General features: G+C 40.8%; 1 protein-coding gene across 1 annotated transcript; it reads right to left on the bottom strand.

The window, feature by feature from the left end:
• Positions 1 to 22: 22 nt before the first annotated feature.
• TDG (thymine DNA glycosylase) lies at positions 23 to 21,246 on the bottom strand. The gene is made up of 10 exons (XM_042993056.1): positions 21,042 to 21,246; positions 12,661 to 12,803; positions 10,017 to 10,258; positions 8,816 to 8,885; positions 7,115 to 7,250; positions 6,843 to 6,925; positions 6,669 to 6,763; positions 3,174 to 3,345; positions 2,617 to 2,742; positions 23 to 2,010 (listed from the first exon to the last, which is right to left on the bottom strand). Exons 1-10 carry the CDS (start codon positions 21,062 to 21,064, stop codon positions 1,880 to 1,882), a joined length of 1,221 nt encoding a protein of 406 aa, XP_042848990.1. The 5' UTR covers positions 21,065 to 21,246; the 3' UTR covers positions 23 to 1,879.
• Positions 21,247 to 24,424: the final 3,178 nt, after the last annotated feature.

The raw sequence follows: 24,424 nt of genomic DNA, 5'->3' as shown, positions 1-24,424 counted from the left end.
AAACATAACACAAGGTAGACGGATCTGAGGCATAAAGGGGGAAAGAATACCAGTCACTTCTGCCGCAGAAAAACCTGCAACTTAGGATAATCATTCTTGGTATTTTTATTGTAAAAACCATCAGACTTCCAAATGAATTTAAAAACCTTTCCAATATTATTTAATGAAAAAGTCTCATATTGTCACATAGGGGATATATCAATGTTTACTACTCATCTGTCAAATATAATGAAAAACACCATTGTTGTATGCTTGGAAAATCCTCAAACCCATTCTCTAACGAGGGTCCATTATAATTTTAAGGGTATTTTCTCCAGTCAGATTAAAAAAAAAAATCTATTGTAAAGCTACAATCATTATATACCAAAGCAATTCCTACTTCCATGCTTTACATAGTCCCATGAAAAAATAATTCAATTGTTCCTAATCCCTGATGCAAGGCACTTCAAAGCACCCGCATGAAACATCCATGTAAACAGCAGTACAGTACATGAGTTAAATAACATGAATGACTTTTACACAGCTTGACCTAGACTAAAAGAAATATAAAATCCATCATAGCCACAGCTAAAAAGTATGTTAAGATTCACAAGAATTTGTTTCTCTTATCATATAGAGAAGAACAAGCCATATAATCTCTTAGGAAAAAAAAACACCTCATAAATATTTTCATATTGAAAAACAGCATGCTCCCTGGGTATGTACGAAATCAGGATATTCAGAAGTGACCAGGAGTTAATTGCAAATGGCATTTCTGAATACCCAGCTTTACTATCCACCAGGCCTAGTAGTCTGGACTATCTGTAGCACCATGGAAAAGGCATTAGAAAATCACACAAGTACGTTACTTCAAACTAACCCTGCCACGAGGCTCACTTAAGTCCACAGTAACAGACAGCAATGACGCAGAGAAAATTTTTTAAGTGACAGCTTATTAGATTCACATAGCAAGAAAAATTCTGTTATTTTAATACATCTCACGTACATAAAGCACCAGTTTAAATAAGATTATCAAACACCCCAGCTTCTTGTTGCTCAGCCTGAGTTCATTTCTCACCACTTTCCATGTTACGCCCTTAAAGCCAAGGAGGTGCTAGATACCGCAAGAAAAATTCAGTTCCTTCCCTATCAAATGTCTGTCTCTCAAGTAAAACACAGAAGAAATAACAAACTTTAAAAGGTCTACTGCATTCTCTGGAATTTACCATTCCAGCAGGGCAGTTTCTGCCTATACTAGAGGATTAACACGCAGGGGTGAGGAGGCCAAAGGCAGGGCTCAGCGCCCTGTCAGAGAAGGCTGGGTTAGGCCACACTTGACATTTCTACGGCTGAGCAACTCTCCCAAACCCTCCCTGCTGGTGAGGCCAAGGGGTCTGAGGGTGAGTACGCCTCAGGGAGCCTGTCAAACACCGCTAGACAGCACCACATGGGACTCCCCTGGGGGTTAGCTTCACATATAGAATTCAACACATCTGCCTCTTGACCGGTGCTAATTATTATTAGCATGCCCTTCTTAGGCATAAAAGGAATAATGGTATATCTGGGTTTATGCACAGTTCATAATCAAGTATAAATATTCGGACAGTTACATTTTAAAATTACAGATTAAAAGTGACTCCCAAAAGAAAATCAATTTCTTCATAATGAAATACACTTTATAAAAAGCTGGAATGGTGGCTAATTCAAATACAAAAACTCATACACAAAAAAACGTGCTTTTTTCTTCCAAGCTTACTCAGGTTCATACAGTTGATTCTACCACACAACCATAATATGATTATATCACCAGAATAAAATATTAATAAAATGCTTCAGTTAGCCCCTTCTTGACTACTGCATTAAAACTGCAGCATTTAGGTAGAGCTGAGAAATACCAGTCTTAAGCATGGTTTCCTTCTTCCTGTTCTTGAGTCCCGCAGTGATTATTAAAGGAAGGAATCTGGTCTGTAAACGACTGGGTCATCCACTGCCCATTTGGAATGTCACTGAAAGTTGATTCTCCACTGTCAGCTGCCAGGGTGGGGAGAAGAAGGTTAGTTCATTCTATCTAAAAAGCTTTACACGATTCATCAAGAGATGCAGCGGAGGAGGACTGCCGTTAAAACAGCAAGCTTCTTGAATACAATAATAAATTTCTGTTCTCTTGGCAGATACAGGACTAAGAAACCCTTAATGGTCATTCAGGGAGGGAATGTGATTAGAATGACGTAATGACTTAATGAAAATGAGCTGCTAACACCTACGTGGTGAGACCTCAGATAACCATCACATTTCACTGTCACTAAAAAGATTTTCATAGTACCATTCCCACACTTCAATAATTCATTCTCTTTTACAAAACTAAAGTGCATTTCCCCAGTCCTGACAAAACCAAGTGTTTGAAAGAAACAAACAGGGGTTCCTGGGTGGCTCAGTCGGTTGAGCATTCGACTCTTGATTTCAGCTCAGGTCAGGATCCCAGGGTCGTGAGATCGAATCCTGCTGTAGGCTCTGCACTGGGTATGGAACCTGCTTGAGATTCGTTCTCCTTCTCCTTCTGCCCCTCCCCTGCTAGTGCGCGTGAGCAAGAAAGAAAGAGAGGAAGAGAGAAAGACAGACACGTACGGAGGAACATACTTAGCCCATTGGAAGAGAAGCTGCAAGGGTCACTATTGCACGGATTTTCAGTATAAGCACCGCCATACGCTGCTTCATAACCTGGATCGTATTTTTCTTCCTTAACAGCCATCTTCTTTGCATCCTCTGTGGAGAGGGTAAAAGGGATTTACAGCTGTTTTTGTACAACGTTTCTGAAAACAGCTTCATTCAGAAATCCTCATGAACAAATCTTTTTCGTGAACGTTCAAGTGTGCTGAGATCTATCTTTTGTTGCCATCTTTTAAACTCTTTATAACATTTATTAAATTAACTCATCGGAACTGTAAAAGCCTATCAGATTTAATTTCCGGAAGGCTATGTTGCTTCTTCTATCTTCGACATCTGTAGGAGCACCCACGACAGATGGGTAACTTTGGTAAAAGGAGATTTTAACAGTGACTAACATCCGTTGTCAGAACACTCTGGCTGACGATGTAACTGTTCTCCTTTCTCTTGCTTTTAAACTCACAATGTGCGTGCATTCAGTAGTGTATATATCCATGACACCCAAAAACAGGGCGAAAATGGAAACATACCTTGGGCCAGCTGTAGATCAAATGTATATTGCACCTCTTGAACGTCTGTATTTCGTTCGATGCCTTTCAACTGATCTCGTAAGTCTTTCAGCTTAATGTAGTAATGAACTTTGTCCTGGGCTCGAGGAAACTGAGCACATCTCGCACTGGATGATGGCATAACATAGCAGAGCTAAAATCGTAAAATTTTACAGGTACATAAATGTTACAAATCTATTGAGTCCACTCACATTGAGATTTAAAAATTTATCTTTGGGGGGATTAATTATGATGCCTATCACATATTAATATATATAAAATCAGTAACAGTAGTTTTGTCTCTTGAGTTAAAATGTGTAAAATTTACTTATTGCAAAGTCAAGAAATCAAAATAATGAGGCTTTCCCCCCATGTTCATTTACCAATTAACAGTCTTGTCTTTTTTTTTTTTTAATTTTTTTTTTTTTCAACGTTTTTAATTTATTTTTGGGACAGAGAGAGACAGAGCATGAACGGGGGAGGGGCAGAGAGAAGGAGACACAGAATCAGAAACAGGCTCCAGGCTCCGAGCCATCAGCCCAGAGCCTGACGCGGGGCTCGAAGTCACGGACCGCGAGATCGTGACCTGGCTGAAGTCGGACGCTTAACCGACTGCGCCACCCAGGCGCCCCAACAGTCTTGTCTTTTTAACAGTGAACATATGGCTCACAATTCTAAAGGCACAAAAGAAGTATACAATGGAAAGTATTCCCCCCCAATTCTGTCTCTGTCCACCCAGTTCTCTTCCCAGAGGCAATCAAAGTTGCTGGTTCCAGAGGTATTCTGTGAATATAGAATCAAATGTCTCTAATATATGTACTCTCCCTCACCCTTTTTAAAAAACACACAAATGATAACATGTTCTCTATTCCCTGTTCTACACCTTGCTTTTTTACTCAACAATGTATTCAGAGACAATTCTGTATCAGATATCTAGAGCAGAGTAAAAAGACTTTTTTTTTTTTTTTAATGTTTTATTTATTTTTGAGAGCGAGCGAGCGAGCGAGTGCATGAGCAGGGGGAGGGGCAGAGAGGGAGATACAGAATCCAAAGCAGGCTCCAGACTCCAAGCTGTTAGCACAGAGCCCGACACGGGGCTCAAACTCACAAACTATGAGATCATGACCTGAGCTGAAGTTGGACACCCAACTGACTCAGCCACCCAGGTGCCCCTAGCCTTTCTTTTTTTGCAGCTGTGTAGTACTTGCATACTTATTTAACCAAGACCCAGCTGTGGGCATTTAGGTTGTTTCCAGTCTTTTATTATTATAAGGTGTAGTGAAAAAGCTTGTACATATTTCATTTTGAATATGTGTGAGTGTATCTCTTCGATAAATTCCTAGAAGTGCAATGCCCAGCAGAAAGACATTTGCATTTATCATTCTGGATAATGGTGACAAATTGTTCTTCATAGAATACTAAATATATAACAATATATATCACATGTATATCAAAGAGTGAGGCTGTCAGTTTATGGAATTTCCAGTTGCAATTTCTTGCACTTTTTTTTATATTGGCCTCCATAACATTATAGAAAGCAAATTATTCATTTTCTTTTGCGTAGAAGGCATTTAGAAACTCCTGACTCACAAATATATGTAGGTGCAAATGCTGCCAGGTTGTGTAGTAGCACTTTTTTGAATCCTAAGATAGTCTTCAATTAAAATGATCCAGAAATTTGAAAGTCTTTTTTTGTTTCAAAGAAGAGTCACTAACATCAACAACTGTTAAAATCTCATGATAAAGAATATATTTTAAAAGGTAAAAATACTCTCAGCTCAATATCAGAGCTAAAATTACCTATCATGATAGGATTCAAATTCAGTTAGTACTACCCTATTACGGGCACAAATACCCAAGAGATGTACCTGAGCCTCATTTGGCTCTTAAGGGACAATAATGAGGTAATCTATAGGAAGCAATGAACTCACCTGTACAATTTTACTAAAGTAGGTAAGCGTAGGCCTTGGTTTAAACAAAGACCAGGGCTACCACCTACTCTGTCAATGACATATTTGTAACAAGTTAAAGACAGAAGAAATTTGAAAAGGAAAAGTGCCAATGTACGGAGGTGGCAGAAACTTTATTCTGAGGTCTCCACAAAAACCTGTTGACACACTGGCTCCTCCATCGTTTCAAATGTTGTCAGGGTGCCTGAGTGGCTCAGTTGGCTGAGCAGCTGCGTTCGGCTCAGGTCATGATCTCACGGTTTGTGGGTTCGAGCCCTGCATCAGGTTCTCGGCTGTCTGCAGGGAGGCCGCTTCAGATCCTCTATCTTCCTTCCCCTCTGCCCCTCCCCCACGTGTTCCCTCTCTCTCTCAAAAATAAATAAATAAAAACTTATTAAAACAAAAAACAAAAAAAGGGGCGACTGGTGCTTCAGTCGGTTAAGCGTCTGACTTCGGCTCCGCTTGTGGGTTCCAGCCCCTCCTTGGGCTCTGTGCTGACAGATCAGAGCCCGGAGCCTGCTTTGGATTCTGTGTCTCCCTCTCTCTCTGCCCGTCCCCCGGCTGCCCTCTGGCTCTCTCTCTCTCTCAAAAATAAATAAACATAAAAGAAAAGAATAAAAAGAAAAAACAAAAATAAATAAAATGTTGTCTATAACACATGTGTCTGTGTTTGTATGTTGTTTTTCAAAAAGCTGTAAACAAGGGGAGCCTGGGTGGCTCAGTTGGTTGGGCGTCCGACTTCAGCTCAGGTCATGGTCTCGCAGTTCATGGGTTCGAGCCCCGCGTCGGGCTCTGTGCTGACAGCTCAGAGCCTGGAGCCTGCTTCTGATTCTGTCTCCCTATCTCTCTGCTCCTCCCCTGTTCATTCTCTCTCTCTCAAAAATTAAGAAACATTAAAAAAAAATTTTTTTTAAGTTGTAAACAAAACTTAAAACTAGATTTAAGAAGCAAAATCTGAACTAAGTAAGTGTCTGCAGAAGCGATACAGAAATAACAGAGTTTGAAAACCACTGTTACTTCGTGATGCCTTTATGTATAAGACAGTAAATACACCAAGGGCCAAGCAGGTTGTCTGGATGTCTGTCTGCAACCGGGCTGCACACTATTTAGATGGCTCCACAACGACACTGGGCTAAGATATACAAACAGGGGGCACTGAGCAGTGCTACTAATTGGGAGCATGTCTGTATTTATGTTTGTTTCATACCGAGTAAGGGCTAATCTACTTGAATTTGGTAAGAATATGCCATTAAATATATTTTGAATGTAGTATGTTAGCCAGCTCCTCTCAATATTTTAGCCAAATAACATAAGACATTTTCTCTGACAAATGTTTCTTTCTTTAATAGCAGTATCTGAATTAATCTGCAGCTATTAGTTTGAGTTGATAGATAACTATTACTCAACAAAATCCAGTGCTTTGTTTTCATGGCACAAGTTACCATGGATAGGACAAATAAAAAAAGGAAAACTAGCTAGAAAAAAATTCATCTTTAGCTGATATATAAATATAATTTTAAGGACTTACAGTTTCTGTGTCTGGGATCTTATGGGGTTGAAGTCCAAATTCTAAGTTTTTAACCTTAACTCCAAAAACTTCTTTACTAAAAATTTCATAAATACCTAAAATGAAATACAAACATATTTACGTTGTCCATAATGTTAGCAAAGAAAAAAGACAAAATTTAAAAGTAAATCTTACATTTTCCATTAAACACTGCTATTCGTGGCTGATATTTCTGTAATTTCTGCACTAGAATACGTCCTCCTTCACGGAATTCTTTACTAAAATTGAATTAAAAAGTAGTCAAAATATAAGTACGGTAATATTTATAATATGCTGAATTCAGAGAGCTTTCAATACAACATCAATTCATATACTTGTTAAGCTCAGCTTGCACTAGATACATAGAGCGTTCCTAGAGTATATGAGACACCAGCAGGGTCAGGTTCCAACCTATAAAAATAAATTACCTGGATAGATCTTTGCTGCCTGGTGTTGTCCTTTCCACCATATTGGTAAATCCAATACCATACTTTCCTGGTAAAGTGTGATCATCCATATGGTTCAGTTGGACCTCACTCAGGCCTGACATAAACAGACACTTCCCTGTGAAAGAGAGTTCAGTTTATTTGCATGTAGGTCAAAGGTTTTTGTCCCATGAATCACTATGGTAGTCTACATTTATCCTGAAATTAAAAAAAAAAATAAAACATTTAGGATATTTAGGAAATTATAGGTCAAATACCATATCAAGCAATCACTATGTGTTAATAAACCCTTTGCATGGATTATCTCATTTAATCATAATGATCTTATGAAATATTAATTACTATTTTTATCTCCTCTTCCCAGGGCAGTCAAGGTAAATGGCTGTTGAGAATACACAGCTAGTCAGTGTAGAAGACTTCAAAAGTGGTTTTCTTTCTAGGAACTAGTCATACCACTGCTTGCCCCTGGAATACCTCAAAGAGACAAACATACACCAACAGACCCAGAACATTCCAACACTTTGAAAATGGAAAAAATTAAAAATTCAAACGTCTCTTAGAAATTGTTTTAAATATGGAGACAATACGTCCTTAGTTCCAAAACACATTATTGTATCTTCTGCCCTAAATGTTTTTAATGTAACTCTTAGATAACCAACTAGTATTTTCTGAGGGCCTACTGCATGCCTTTTTCTATTAGGTGGTGTTAGGTAAGTCGACTTACATATTAAGACAATACAATAGTAGTTACAATTGGGTTTAAAATTCACTCCACAAGTATGAGGGTCTTTAATACAGATACGAAGTAGGGGCACCTACAATGGGGCTCAGGCAGTTGAGTGTCTGACTTTGGCTCAGGTCATGATCTAGCGGTTTGTGGGTTCGAGTCCCGCATCGCGCTCTGTGCTTGATAGCTCAGAGCCTGGAGCCTGCTTCAGATTCCGTGTCTCCCTCTCTCTCTGCCCCCACCCCCATTCACACTCTGTCTCTCTCTCCTTCAAAAATAAATAAACATTAAAAAAAAATTAGAAAAACAGAATGTCTCTAGTCACAGAATTTCTTAACGGTTACAGCTTGATTCCCAATGATCAATGCATTTCATCTCTCCTAGGAAATAAGATCAGCAGAAATCTGGAAAGGTCAGTGTTCTGTCTATACTGGCACAATGATGTACTATTGTTACTATGACTGTAGGTAACAACTAAAAAAGAAAATTCATTTTAAAAAGTAGTAAAACTCATTTAAAACAATTAGCAAAAAAAAAGAGAAAGTGCTACTTTTCTTGCCCCTCTGTTCTCTTACACCAAAACATGAACAGTGACATATCTTTTTCAAGCCTTTTATTTTAGTGCACGCATGCACAGAAAACACGTTTGTATCTGGGGGGTCTGGGTGGCTCAGCTGGTTGAGCGTCCTCTAGATTTCCACTCAGGTCACGATCTCACAGTTTGTGGGGTCGAGCCCTTGGTTGGGGGCTCAATGCTCAGCACAGAGCCTGCTTAGGATTCTGTCTCTCTCTGCCCCTCCCCTGCTTGTGCTCTTCCCCCTCCCCTCAAAATAAATAAACTTAAAAACAAAAAAAACCACACAGTTTGGCTAAAAAGGAAAAAAACAAACAAACCCCAAACTATTAACAAAGATATCTAGTTTAAAAGTAAAAAAATAAAAGCAAGAACTACTTACAAAAATGGTTTCCAGGTCCAGGGTAATGATGCCCTTTGTAAGCTGCCATTAGTCCCGGGTTTATGCCAATCTGCAAAAAATGTTTATACACTTAAGTCTTGAAAAGTAGGGTTTATGCCTGAGGGCTTCTGTGGAGTAGTGATGGACAAAACTAAATTTATTAAAATAAAAATTTAATCCAGCATCATCGGCAATCCCGTTTATCAAGTACCTATTTTTGATCTGAATAAAGTATTTCATTTTGAGGGAAAAAAAAATTCCCTTTATATCAAAAGTGTTGCTGCTGTTGTGAAAAACCAGTTTAAAAAAAAAAAAAAAGGCAGAAACAGATCATCAATACAGAGAACAAACTGGTGGTGGCCAGAAGCAGGGGAGACAGGCAAAACGGGTGAAGGAGAGTGGGAGGCACAGCACGGGGACCAGGGTCGATGGCACGGCAACGGCGTATGGTGAGGGATGGCGGCTACGCTTGCCGTCAGCACAGCATAATGAATAAACTTGTTAAATCACCATGTTGTACACCTGAAACTAATGGAAGTGTGTCAACTATACTCCAATGCAAAAAAAAAAAAAAAGTAAAACAAAAATAAATTTTAAAGATAAAAAACAGTGTGACTCCCTCGTGTCCCCAAGCCCCCACCTCCACCCAACCGGACTGGAAAGAGAGAGGTCCTGGAGCAACCGATCAACTGAGCCCAGGTCCAGCCACAGCCTGCTTCTCCACTCCCACCAAGCCGCTCACTCCACGTCATTTACAGCTGTTTGCATGCTAATGTTTCTTACAGTTGCTGACAAAAATCAGAGCTCAAAATCAGTACTATCACTTCTAGAGAACTCACACGTAATGTGCAATCTAAGTGATTCACGTGGATTATTTTACCTAACTGCAATCCTATGAGGAAGGTACTATTATCACCCCTGCTTCACCAATAAGGGAACTTGGTGATTAGGAAGGTTAAGGCTTGTTCAAGGTCATACCCACATGGCAAGACCTGACACCAGACAGCCGTACTCTGGAGCCCATCCTCTTAAACACATCCATATGTGTCCACAACCTTATGAAGGTGACAAAATGACACCATTTACTACCAAAAGGATTCTTAGAAATGGTTCAACAAAATGCTATTTGCAAGAACAGAGGTTATGTTAATTTAATTCACCAATACTATTTATAAAACCAAATGAGGACAAAAATTCTTACAATCACAATGTCCAGATTGAAAGTCAAAATGTCCGGGAGGGTCTTGGTTAGAAGTTCAGCTTCTGAAACACCATTAAAACGGTCTACCTTTCTTTTCACTTTAAATGTGTCCGTAATTTTTTCTTGCTTTTCTTTTGATTTTGTGGACTTGCCAGATTTTTTGGCCTCAGCAGGCTTTTTGGGTTCTACCGGTTTTTTTGGTGCCGTTGCTCTGGGTTTTCTTTTCCTTCCTTTTGGAGTCTCTGAAACACAGTAATTTCAAGGAAGTAGATGCAGAAAAACATAACTTAAGAACATCAGGCAGCTTTCCCAGTAGAGTCACCCCATCAACGCTCTTGCTACCTTCTCCTATCTCCCAGCCTCACCATCCTCTGCAGTACCCTCCCTCTTCCTTCATCTTAGGACGGGGTTCTCGAGGCCCTATACCCTGCCCTCCTTCCTCTGCTAGCTGTTCTCGGGATGAAACGTACATAATGATCATAGATTGATTTCCCATGGACTCTTCCCTGTCATCTTGATCTCCCCAGGGATTTAAAGCATTCATGTCCTATTTTATAGAAATTCTAAATGTAAATACATAAACAGCGCAATAAACGAGAAAATAAATAGAGCAAAAAATAGGGAGGAAGGGAACCTTTTAACTCGATTTTCCCATAATTTCCAGCAATAGAAAACCTCCAATGGCTTGTGGGCTTGTTTTAGAGATGAGTGTATTCTGTTCCACACACAGCCAAAGAGGTGAATTTAGAGATGCTGAAGATGAAATCTCTGGGCTGGAAAGTAGTCTTCAAAAGGCAAGACCAGGGGGGCACCTGGGTGGCTCAGTTGATTAAGCATCTGACTTTGGCTCAGGTCATGATCTCACAGTTCGTGGGTTCAAGCCCCACATGGAGCTTTGTGCTAACAGCTCAAGTCCTGGAGCCTGCTTTGGATTCTGTGTTTCCCTCTCTCTCTCTGCCCCTCTCTGGCTCGTGCTCTCTCTCAAAAATAAATAAATGTTAAAAAATTAATTAAAAAAAAAAAAGGCAACACCAGGGGGGCACGTGGGTGGCTCAGTCAATTAAGTGTCCGGACTCTTGGTTTCGGCTCAGGTCATGATCTCACAGTTCGTGAGAGTTTGAGGCCCAAGTTGGGCTCTGTGCTGACAGTGTGGAGCCTGCTTGGAATTCTCTCACCCTCTCTCTGCCCCTCCCTCGCTCTCTCTTGCACATTCAAAATAAATGAATAAACTTCAAAAAACAGAAAAGAAAAAAGAAAAAATATGCAAGACCAGGGATGTCTTAGGACCTAAAGCAGAGCTTCTCAATCTCAGCACTACTAACATTTTAGGTTGAATGATTTTGGTAGAATGCTACTCTGTTTAAGTAATATACAGGGTTGTCCTGTATATTACTGAATGTTTAACAGCAACCTTGACCTCTACTCAATAGATGCCAGTAGCACCCTGCCAATCATGACAATCAAAGTTGTCTCCAGATATTGCCCAATGTCCCTTGGGGGGGGGGGGGGGGAGGGGACACGCCCAGTCAAGAACAACTGACCTAGAGTTACCCAATAGGAAGGTTTGCTTTTCTTACCCTTGTTTAACATCTCTCTTAATTTCTTAGGCCCCTCCTCCATTCTACTACCATTAGGCAGTTCCCTAACCCAGCATCCTGTCCTTCCTCTCTTCTACCCCACACTGATTTAGCCACTCTCTACGCGAAGGGATCCACCTCCACTGGCCTGTAGCTGGGAAGTCCCAGTGCTGCCAGCCCAGAAAAATAGGAGAGTCATCGGCAGGGGTATCTCCAATGCAGTGGAGTCAGATGTGTTTCTGGAATCGTAAGATGAAACTCTTGAACACATTTCTCATATGATACTGCTACACTGGAGAAAACCATTACCTTCTTCTCTCCATCCCCTCAGGTCTTCCTCATTTCATCCTCAGATTATTCAGTCTCAAATCCACTCTTTGCCTCCAAATTCTGCCTTACTCCCCACCATCCATTCTATCCTCTATAATAATTTTTCCCAGGCTGACTTTTAGAATGTTACTTTGTTTAAGTCACCCTCTGCTTCCATCCTCTCAAAAGCTCCCTACCACCTTCAGGAGAGAACATACATTCTTCGAACACTCTTCTTGGAAACAAGGCACTTTCCAGCCTCATTGATCACTATTTTTTTGCTGTACACCAGACTCCCAAAGACACAGAATAACTACTTTTTAACTGTCATGATTCTTTACATCTGTCTTTTGCCCATGCTATTCCCTAGGCCAGGAATGTTCCCCACCCCATTCTTCATGCGGATAAAGTCTCCTCACCCCTGACTTCCAGAGCTCTTGGAAGCTGCTTCTGAACCTCGGTCCGAGTTAGTGTCAACCCTATGCACTCTCACAGCATCCTGTGCCCCTCTTCACCACTGTGTGCTTAAAGCATACCATGTGTTTACTTACTATTTTCTCCTGCTAGATTATGAGCTATTTGAGGGCAGGATCCATGTTCTTTTATTCCCCCAAATGTATCACAGTGCCTGGCACATACTTAAAAAGTGGTTAACGTTTTAAATACTAAAATAAAATAAAAATTCTTCATTAAACCCTTTCTTACATAAGCTGGCCAATCCAATAGCTACTTTTCTCAACTATCCTGATGAAAACTACCTTGTACAGGTTCCTGAGCAGGCACTGGTTCTGGAACTTCTGCTGGCATTTGCTGTTCGTCCATAACATTCATATCAGGAGCCTCAGCCATCATTTGTTGAAATGGGAATGTATAAAAAGCTTGAGCTTGCTGAAGGGAGTAGCTGAAAGAACAATTAAGTACAAGACATGTCAATAAAATTACCCGACTAGAAGTTTAAACGATGAGCTTTAAAAACCTTTAGGATCCAAACACTGTGTGGTCAGACTGTAACATATAGAGTTGATAATAGGGGCAAAGGGAGGAGGAAGGTCTATTCCTAAATGTGTGTATTCACCCGATTTTTACTTTGTGCCTATTAACCAATATTAAGGAACTCTCCCACTGATTAATGACAAGATGTGTCAGCAATAAAACTTACCAGTCCTGTCAGGTCAGCCTGTGCTTTCTCTGAAATGAGATCATGGGAATCTGCTAGCAGAGAGACTTAAAAGGCACAGCAGCTCATACAGGGTTAAAGTGTCCATACAAACAGTTTGTCTCTATCTTCACATTTAATTCTTTGGTCATAAGATCTTCTCCAACCTAACCCCACCCAGCTTTACTGAGATACAACGGACATGAAATGTGTAAGTTAAAAGTATATGATGTTTTGATTTGATACATATTTTGCAAAATGATTACTAAGTCTTAGCTAATACCTCCATCACGTCACATAATTACCATTTCTTTTTTGTAATGAGAACATTTAAAATCTACTCTCTTATCAACTTTCAAGTACGTAGCAAGGTATTATTAGCTCTAATCACCACCATGTACATTATTAGATCCCTAAAACGTGGTCATCTTATAACTGGAAGCTTTTCTCCTTCGACCAACAACTCCCCATTCCTGCCTTCCCTCCAATCTACTTAAGGTTCTCTTTTGGTTTATTTGCCTATTTAATGATTTATGCATTGGATCTGGTTTTAAATTGTTGCTGGGTTTTTACCACTAGATGAGGGCTAGAAATGGACATTTTGCACATATCTGTGAATTTATGGGGGAAAAACACTTTAAATCTCTTCTCTGAACATCTTTCAGACTTTGTTCCAAGTACTCAGTTCAGTATAAGGAACACAAAAAACAATGGCCAAAAACCAATTTCTCATGACTACCCATCACTGTCTCACACTGCTGCCTGTAGCACAAAAGCTATGGAAGCAAACATGTATTTTCTGGAACTCAAGTTACATCTAATGCCAAACGATGCCATTACATACACAACGGGAAGGAAAACACTAGGAAATAAAATGGGTCAGTGTCATTTACCATTTGGAGAGAAAAGTCGTTTTCTGTGGCAAGCTACTCACTTATTAGTTATGGAGAAAGAAAAGGGGAAGCTCAGAAAGTAGAGATTAAAAAGAAAAGATAGGGACGCCTAGGGGTGCAGTTGGTTTTGTGTCTGACTTTGGCTCAGGTCTTGATCTAGAGGTTTGTGAGTTTGAGCCCCACGCTGGGGTCTGTGCTGGCAGCTCAGAGCCTGGAGCCTGCTTCAGATTCTGTGTCTCCCTCTCTCTTTGCCCCTCTCCCGCTTGCTTGTTCAAATAAATAAATAAATAAACAAATAAGATAAACTAGTACATTTTATATGAATGAATCCTATTATGCATAAATCATATCTTAATAAAATGGTTGGGATGGCGGGGGAGGCAAACTAAAGCAGAAGCTTAAATGGCCGAAGCAGACACAGGGTAACAGACTATCTGTGGGTGCCCAGGCTGAAATCCCGGACGCTCAAAGACAGGGGCCAAATCCTAATGGACAAACCACTGGAGAGGAATTTTAGCTTCAAACTATCTTCAAGGGTAAGCTGTTAAAGAAAAGGTTAAGAATTAGAAAGGTATTACACTATATCTTAAGACTTTTACTTCTTTAAGTATATTGTTTCCAGTTACATAAAAAATAGGTACAACAATCCAGTAAACTTTAGTAACATGAAAAGACTGCAGCAAGGTTAATGTACGGATATTTTTTCAAGCACAGAAAATGTTTAATACAGACTTTAAAGTAGAAAGGAACACGAAACAGTATTGTAACCTAAGGCTGCACGTTGGGGAAATATGTAGACAAGTCCTAGAATCTCAAATGTAAAAGCTGAAGAAAAGCACTTAAATCATGCTTGGCACAAAGTAAAATGTCCTCTTTTTCCACCACACTTTTCTTTAATAATATAGCTCCTTTTGATGAACTGTAAAATCATTGGTTGTTCAGTGTTTATGACTTAAATACTCAAATACTCTAAGGAGGGGTCAGATATTGCTAGGTTACGTTGAGAGATCTTGTATTGTTACCCTTCGGATATTCCAGCACAATGAACTGTAACCTTCGATTGAGGCCAGCCGCAGTTAAGTCACAATAAGCGAGCGGCCAAAGAATGCAGGACGTCTCCTCTTAGTCTGTCACACTGTCAAGAAGACAACCTTCCACCCTCGCCCGTGTTTCTGGCCACCACTCTCAAGAGTTTCACAGATGTGTCCCACTTCAAGCACTTCACAAAGTCCAAACTTAAAATATTTAACTTAGGAAGATTTTACATGGCAAAAGGATTCTGAACATTAAAAAACAAATTTCCAAAATGTGCCTTTCGCATATTTCAGGGTCATACTTAGATGTGAAGTGCAGAACCTGAAAATTAAGTTTAGAAATCAGATGGCTGAGGAAAAAAATGAAAAGGAAGAAAAAAACCCAGAAGTGTTATTTTAGAGATATATATCAATTTTGAAAGAAATTGAGAAACTTATCTATAATATCAGCGTGTCCCTTAATGTTTCTAAAAATGACCTCTGGTACTTTATAGGAAGTTAAAATAGAACAGAAATAGAAAAATAAAGAAATGAGAAATATGATGTGTAAGTTCTAAGGTAATACACCATCTTTGAGTATTAAATTGAGTCTTATCATCTCAACGGCTTCCTAACAGAACAAAAGGAAAGAGAGTGCAACACAACATTCTTATTATTTGGCAGAAGCAAGCAAAAAACCTTCGAGGACTTCAAAGCTAGGAAACTAGAGTTCTAGATAAATCAATTTCCTATTATCCAGCGATAATTACAACTGTAAGCAGCATAAACCTGTTCAACCTTAATTAGAAGATATTTAATACATTTGTTGTATTTATATACACTTGCCCCTTTGTAATTCAGAATCACGCCAACTTTACAAGGCTTGTTTTCTCTGTGCGAGGGACAGCGACACAAGAGCACTTGGTCATCACTCCTCCTCTCGGGACCTGGGTTCTCTCACCGTGAAAATGATTTTTACATATGTGGACGATGTACAGGAAACGGGACCAAATCTGTCCAGATCCCAGAGTTTTTATCTTCTGTAACTCAAATTTGGTATCAAATTTCCAAGCATGAGGGATGACCTTATTTCCCCTTGCTCACTTTTCTTCCCTATCATTGGTTTGTCCCCACACTGTTCTGTGCCTCTCCTTTGCCTGAAGCTCACCCCTTCCTCTCTCCTAGCCTCCATTCACACCCCCCTTTTTGGAGGGCGGGAGGACATCTACTCATTTTTCACTCCTCCAAAAAGCATCACAGGCCAACCACACCCTTGACTAGCCCTCCATGGTTCCCCACCCCGATGGATACAGGTCTCTTCATTATCCAGAAATGTGTGAAACTCAGCTAAGGTAGTAAGATTGTCTCTTTCGCTCGGGTTCTTTGGTGCCTCTTCTGCTTCTGGCAATGGCAGTGCCAGGACCTAGCACACATTTCCTTGAATTCTGGCCTTGGAGGGTCTTTCAGTCTGGAAGTATGATGTAGTCACACCCCAGGGCAGCCAGCAATTAGTTCCCTAGCGAGTCTTAGCCTTTCTGCTTGGATGCTACTAGAGACAGAAGCCTCACTAGCAACCTTACGCCTCCCATCAAGTCATAACTTAAGAGACAACCGCCCCCAAAATTAGAAATGACATCCAAGTGCGTCGATATACAACGATATAAACACAATCAGTATTACCCAACAGAGACACAGGCAAACAAAACTGGATCTTGCTTTCTCAGATACGATCTCTGGCATGATCCCCAGTGGCATGAGGGTAGAGGGCATCTGAGCAGGGAAGCACACGGCAGAGATATCAGACAAGACCAAATCAGAGATGCACACCCTTTCCCTTGAACATCAGTGCCCAAAGCACTGGTTTTTACAGCCGTCTGAAATTGATATACTGTGTATTTTCCTAATGAATTGTGTATTTCCTAACAGTCTTACTTAAAACACACACACACACACACACACACACACACACACACACACACACACACAGATGACTGAGGAGTCCAATTAATTCAGATTTTGCTGTACTTCAAAAACTAACTCTTTAAAGGTTTTCTCTAAAATGAACACCTCCAACTTCTTTAATACTCAGGTATTTTCCACTATTTTAAAGATTTAAGTTGCTCTTTTCTATATACATTTGTCTTAGTCCTCTTGGGCTGCTACAACAAAACACCATTTAGTGTCCGCTGAGAGCCTACTTCCTGGTTCATAGGGGTGGCCTTCTTGCTGTATCTTCACAAAATAGAAGAGGTGAGGGACCTTTAGGACCTCTTTTAAAAGGGCACTAATCCCATTCATGAGGGCCCCACCTCCAAATACCGTTACATTGGGGATTAGGTTTCAACATAGGCATTTTGGAAGAACACAATTCATAGCAATATTTTATTATTTTCACTTAACATTAATATGAATATTCATATTATTATTCACTTAATATTCATATTAATATGACTATACAACACTGAATAATTACAAAATAATAATCAATGGGGTGCCTGCCTGGGTGGCTCAGTCGGTTGAGCATCTGACTCTTGATTTCAGCTCAGGTCATGACCAGAGGGGTTGCAGATCAAGCTCTGCCTCAAGTTCCGTGCTGAGTGTGGAGCCTGCCTAAGATATTTTCTCTCTTTCTTTCTTTCTTTCTTTCTTTCTTTCTTTCTTTCTTTCTTTCTTTCTTTCTCTCTCTCTCTCTCTCTCTCTCTCTCTCTCTCTCTCTCCCCCCTCAACAAAACAAAACAAAACAAAACACTCACACACACACAAAATCAGTGCTAAATAATCTAAATGCTCAACTAAAGAGAATTAGGTATATAAACTACAATGGAATACCGTCCTAACTATTTAAAGACTACATTTAATATTGCAAAGTGGAACTGTGTGTATTCACCACACATTACTGGGTATTTACTGTACATAGTCTACTAGAAACTATAAATACAAAGATTTAGAACAAGCCAGAGTCCCCAATTCATTCAACTCTTCTTCATATAGTATGACTTCAAGTTTCTACACTACTTTGTCATTTTTTGGTGCTTAAAAGAAAACAAAATAAAAATTCTCCAGATACAGCTCCATCATCCTGAAACCAAGCAGGGCTCAGCTTCCTCATCCTGGAGTCCTACTGCAGAATCCATTACATTAACTTTACTAGAACCCACATCATACTGTTGATTCAAACTGAGTTTAACATCAATGAAAACTGCCCTTTTATTACCTCTCCCTCACATCACTGATACTTCTGCACCTAAGCACAGAACTGTGCCTCTTTTGGTAAAAGAGGATTCAACACTCCAGCTGTTAGGATATGGATTCTGATTTAAACTACCAATTCCACAAACTTCTTCCAGAGTTGGGTCATTCACAAATCTTATCAGCATTCCAACAGCACCCGGAAGTTGTTAAATTGCTGAAAAGAACAAGTTGGGGTAGAACGACAAGGCACATCAATATAGACCTCTCTTCAGCCTGCCCTCGATTCTTTCGGCAGTAAACCAGCTTTGATTCCACCTAACTGGACTGCCATCAGTCCGTCTTTGTCTTGCCCACAGAGAAGTGATATGTGGCACAGTTATCAGGGAGGCAGACTTTGGGCCACATTGCCTGCGTTCAAATTTCAGCTCTGCTCAAGTTCCTTAACCTCTGTGTCCCAGTTTCCACATGTGCAAAATGGAAATAGTTGTACCTAATTTGTTGGTTATGAGGATTAAATTAGTCAACATATGTAAAACACTTAAAACAGTGCCTGGTATATAGTAATTTTGCTATAATAATAATAATAATAATAATAATGACAGCAGGACAGGATTAAATTTTTAGATACCTCCTGTCAGCATCATCCTGATGCTGTCTAGTCCAGTATCATTATCCAAAAGGGAATGAACCTAGCTTGATACATCTTGCTTTTTTCCCAAATTATACTGTAACCTAGTGGCCACTGGTTCCTTTTAAATATGCTCAATAACCACTGAAAAGTAAAAATTTTGTTTAGGATCAAAGTCAATAAATTAGAAGACAGACTCCACCTAGGAAGAAACAGGAACTCATGTGTTTATTTTCAGGCTTCAGGTCTCTCTCCTGTTATCTGCAAGTTCTTAAAGATTGCTGTAATCTAGCTTCTCATTTGACATATAATTTATCCAGGCCAGGAAACTGGATTTCTCTTAGAGCAGCTGAAAGTTCTCTTAAATGCCCTCATTGATCTTGTCTCTTAAAGACATTCATCCTGCCATTTCTTGTCTCTAATCATTTTTTTTAACATAGAGATAAGAAAAATTAGAACCAAATGTTTGTTTCCTGTTATCTACTAACACCATGCTGGTGGACTAGGCAGAAAATCCAAACCTTTCTTGCCCTCGATGTCAACACCTAACTAAAAAAGTTCTTTTTGGTCCCTAACATTTCCAGAAAGGCTGATTTCATTTAAGGGTTAACCTTTCCAGTTTGTATTTTCAGTAGCCCATGTCACACTTTTACAAAGTCATTTTTGATTTGGCATCCTACTTTCCATTTTTGATAAATGTCCTTTCCATGCCAAAGCTCATTAGATACATACTGATCCTCTCCTTCCTTTTTTCCTCTCTGGGTAGACATTATTTGTTATGATACTTGAACTATCTTCTCTTTTAAAAAAAGAGTCCATATTAATGGAATTTTTTCCTTTGAATTTTTTGAAATTACTCTTCCAAAATAAAAAGTAAATTCATTATATCCGGCATTCCATTCTACTCCTTGATTAGCATGAAGTCAAGAGTGACAGAGAACCACTTTCTCAGGATTATCTGGGGCCTCAGTCATCTCAGAATCCCCAAGGAAAAAGCCCTTACACTACTAACACAAAATTCTCTATTTCCTGAGGTTAAAACTTTGTAAGTCAAATTAAAAATGATCTATAACCCTGTGGATGGGTTAAGACAGCATATAAGCCAAATTTTAGGTAAACATCGTACCAGAGACCTATTACTTTGCTCTGAAGCACTGAGCAAGGTCTTCTAATGTGTAATTCATTTGATGGTAGACTTCACCCAGGTCTCAGTACTGATCTGAAGTAACATCGCAAAGGTGGGAGTGAATTTCACAAGTTCTGGTGAATTCTTTTAAATGTAAAGTTCTTTTGGGAAGGAGGTGCAATACTTTATTTCAGGACTTGACCAGAAAAGCCAGGATAAAGACCACACTTTATACATCTCCTTTCCTAACCTATAAAGACTGTTTTGGTGATCTAATCCTTTCCGCATAACACAGATTCACAGCATGTCAGAACTGGATTCCAGAGATGTCCTATTTTACAGACATGAACAGGCCCAGAGAAGTGAAGTGTCTTGCCTAAGTTCAGGGCCCCGGAGAGTCCGGAAAATTATTAGATCTTACAGAATTTTATTCCAATGTAAATCATTAGTTTTTCTTAAGGATCCTGCTACCCTATCTAATGATTTTTTTCATTTAGTTTTCTGCGAGGAGTTCGAATCTCGCAATCTCTACGTTTGCCAAACGTTCTCTCCACGAATCTAACACTCCTCAAAGGACATACTGAAAAGCTGATTAAATTCACCCCCCAAGATCACCAGAAAGCATTTTTAGATGACTACTTGGGAGTATTAGTCATAATACAGAATTCAAGAGACTTGAATTCTGGCAATGTTATCCACCTTGTGGCCCCTGACGTTGATCTTACTAAACCTACGGGAAAGGAAGCCACGATAAAACTACTAATTTTAAAATTAAAGCTCCAGAAGTGATACGCGTGATATTCCATCTTTACAGCTCTTCGCATAATAACGGAGGGTGAAGGCAAACGTAGCCAAGAATGACAACCGGAAAGAGATATTAACCGGACCCTGTGGGTCGCTTATTAACGCCTGTTAAAGCCGGCTGGATGCCGGGAAGGCCGGAAGAAGGGCGCAGGTACAGGTGGCGCCGCTTCCGAGCGGCCCGAGGAGGGTGGCAGTGCGCACGCGCAGGCCAGGTCTTTGTACTCCGGCCGCGGCCTTTAAAGACCCCTGCGTGCGTGCGCGCGCCCGCCGGCCAACCCCGCCGCGAGGGGCGCTGGGGGGAAGGGCGGCGCTCCGCCCCGGGCTTACCTGCCCGCGTTCTCCGCTTCCATTCCCCGCTGCCGCTCGAGTCAGCGGCTACTCCTGCTGGGCAGGCGAACGACTGGTCTCCGTAGTACCGCGGCGTACCGACGGCGGTACAACAATAATCAGAGACTGGACACGATTGCTGGCAGAACTGGGACAGCGGCGGACGCTCAGGCTCCTCCCCGGAGCTTCCAGTTCCCCCCTCCCAGACTTGACCCCCCCCCCCCCACTACGCGCGGTGCTTCCGTCTGCTCCGAGCCAAATCCTACGCCTCGTGGTCGTCACGTGACGCAGGCAGCCCAATCACGTTCGCTCCCCTCTCGTTGGTTCTTCTGCTCGCCGCTTGGCCTTTCGGGAAGGGTGGAGGACAAAAACGGTGGGATGAGGAGCGCTGTGTTGACGTAAGCTTTTTGTCCGCCCAGATTCGTCGCTGGGCGGTTGGGGGTGACGAGTGGGAGATGCCCTTTGGGGACGATGTGTAGGTGAGATGGTTATGCTTATTAGGGTTATCCAGGCCTTTCCACCCCAAGTTTTATACCGATTAAAAAAACAGTGTTTTGCGTTAATTATCAAGTATCAATTATCAAGTGTGATGTGGGGGAAATAAGAGACTTTGGAGACAGCAAACCTGGGAGTTGAGGTCACCATACCATCAATTTACTATTGCGCATCAGTTCACTAGTCTGTAAAATGAGTGTAACTCTAATAAAACTGTTTCGTAAAATATAAAGTTTTACGGGAACCCATGTCTGCTTTAATTTGCATATGCAAAAATATTGTCGTTTTAAGTGTACGATAGATGTCATTTAAGCACCATGCCCCTTTATTACGTTACAGACTAGCCCTTCTGCTTTATTTCTCAATGGCTCTTCCAGCTGATTTTTGTTTCATTAGTATTCAAATTGTCACCGGTGTTTGTATGAGGACTTCACTAAATAACTCTTAACGGGGAGAGGCTTTTCTGTGTCTAGTTTGCGTGATGAAAAACATGGCTGCTGTATTAGTTAGCTTTACCTAGACTGTGGTAACAAATGACTCCAAAATCTTGTGATCTGGGCCCTACGGTGCGAGAGCACCCAGCTCCAGGGTCCCAAACGGTCTAGATTTGGCCACTTAGCGCTGACAAAATCCAAAGGTAGAGATAGGAATGGTGGTGAAACAAGAACTTATTTCCCCGAGGCCCACACCGGGAAGACAGTGGGCTAGCGTCTCAAAGGGTTGAAAATACTTCCAGGTTTATATAAGGGGTGGGACAGGGGCAGGCTGATCATTGTCCTCAGGTCAATCACACAAGGTCTTGTTGGCATCAGGGCAGTCCTTATTTCTTGAGGGGTAGTTTTGGTTCCCAGCATGGGATGCATTGCCTTGTGAGTATTTTGCTGAGTTTAGACATAAACTGGAAAGAAACACTTAGAGAATACCGACTGTGGTCAAAATGGAGGTAGTTGAAGTCCTCTTTGAATCTCAGTGGTTTACAGCAACCAAGGTTTATTTGTCACTAATGTAACATGGACTGGGAAGGGACTATGATCTGTGCTTCATGTATCCTCATCGCTCTGGGATCCACCAAGGGGCTTTCATGAGTAAATACAGAATTTATTTATGATTAATTTGTATCATAGCAACTGCTTAAAGGAAACTTTTAATATTTTTAAATTTTTCGGATCTTTTACAGATGCTCTGTCCATTAGTAGGTACTACTCAGAACCTGACTTATGGTAGATATCCAGTGAAGACTTGTTGAATGAACAACAGCCCATTCTCTCTCTCTCTCTCTCTTTTTCTCTCTCTTTCTGGTTTTTCTAGCCACTCAGGACCACAGTCCAGAAAAGTTTTAAAGCAGATAGTTTACCTCAGTTATTTCAGAGACAGAATTCTAGTGACTAAAAATGTGTGTAAAGGGGTGGCTGGGTGGCTCAGTCAGTTGAGCGTTCGACCCTTGCTTTCAGCTCAGGTCATGATCCCGGGGTCCTGGGATTGAGCCCACGTTGGGCTCCACGCGGAACATGGAGCCTGCTTCAGATTCTCTCTCCCTCTGCCCCTCTCCCACGGTCTCTGTCTCTCAAATAAATTAAAAATAAATACAAATGTGTATAAAGAGCTGCAACCTTTACTCAACGTTTCACTCATGTAGAGTTTCTGTGGAGTGCTGTGCGTCCTGGGTCTGCCAGCTCCAGTCATGACCTCCGCAGACCAGGGGCCTCTGCTCAGTTCTGCCTTGCAAAAGGAAGAGTTTCCTGGTAGAGATGCTGGGGAGCAGGACATCAAACCAGGAAACGGTGAAGCAACTGCAACAAAGTGGTTCCTGTCCTGTCAGTCTTTCTCTAACCCTCTGAATCTGGAAGACAAACTTGTGTTTGTGAGCCTTGCCCACCAGAGTTTGTGGAAGCCTCGGAGAAATGTCCTTCTCCAGTCTTTCCCAAATACGTCTCTACTTCAAAGAAACCTTATATGATAGGACAACAGCAAAAGAAGAGCCAGTTGCTTCAGTTTGTTTCCCTCTTCCTCCCAATGCCTCCTCTCCCTGTGAGGAACCTGGTAAACTTGCTTCCTTCTTAGCTATTGTTCTGTCAGTCAGTTGCATCTTATTATCAACAGGGTTTACTATGGGGGAGGGTTTTCCAAACTGCAGATTTTCAAGTGGGTCCTGAAACTAAGCATTAGGAGAAATACAACAGAATAACAAGTGTTAAAGCGTTTATAATAAACGTAAGTATTGTTTTGTTTACACATACAAACGTACGTACATACCATGATCCTATAAATGTGTTTCTTACTGTGAATCACAATCAAAAAAAGCTTGAAAAGCCATTATAATGGAGTTTATTCTACCAAATGAGAGGGAGCAAATGAGGAGACCTGTGGTTCACACACTCTCTTGTATCTACTCAGCCTTTTATTACAGCTCTTTAATACTTAAGCTTTATTTTGTAAAATGGGGTATTTGTGGTGTTGCCCTGGGGCAGTCGCTACATGTTCCAAGCAAATGATTTAGAAAAAAATCTGTGTGTCAGGGGGCTTTAACGAACATTCATTTTAGGGGAGAATACAAGATTTTCTAGGCTTCAAAAGAGTTGACTTTTTTTTTTTAACGTTTTATTTTTGAGACAGGGAGAGACAGAGCATGAATAGGCAAGGGTCAGAGAGAGGGAGACACAGAATCCGAAACAGGCTCCAGGCTCTGAGCTGTCAGCACAGAGCCCGACGCGGGGCTTGAACTCACGGACCGCGAGATCATGACCTGAGCCGAAGTCGGCCGCCTAACCAGCTGAGCCACCCAGGCGCCCCTGACTTTTCTTATTCTGAAAATTTATGAGCCTTTGAACATTTTTTTCCAGTTAATGTTTAAACTTTCACTTATGTACTTAAGTTTTTGAGTAGGTGAT

Source organism: Panthera tigris, chromosome B4, assembly GCF_018350195.1.
Source record: "Panthera tigris isolate Pti1 chromosome B4, P.tigris_Pti1_mat1.1, whole genome shotgun sequence".
NCBI lineage: Eukaryota > Metazoa > Chordata > Mammalia > Carnivora > Felidae > Panthera > Panthera tigris.
Note: the sequence above shows the minus strand (reverse complement) of the source record. Positions and strands in the feature narration are given on the sequence as shown.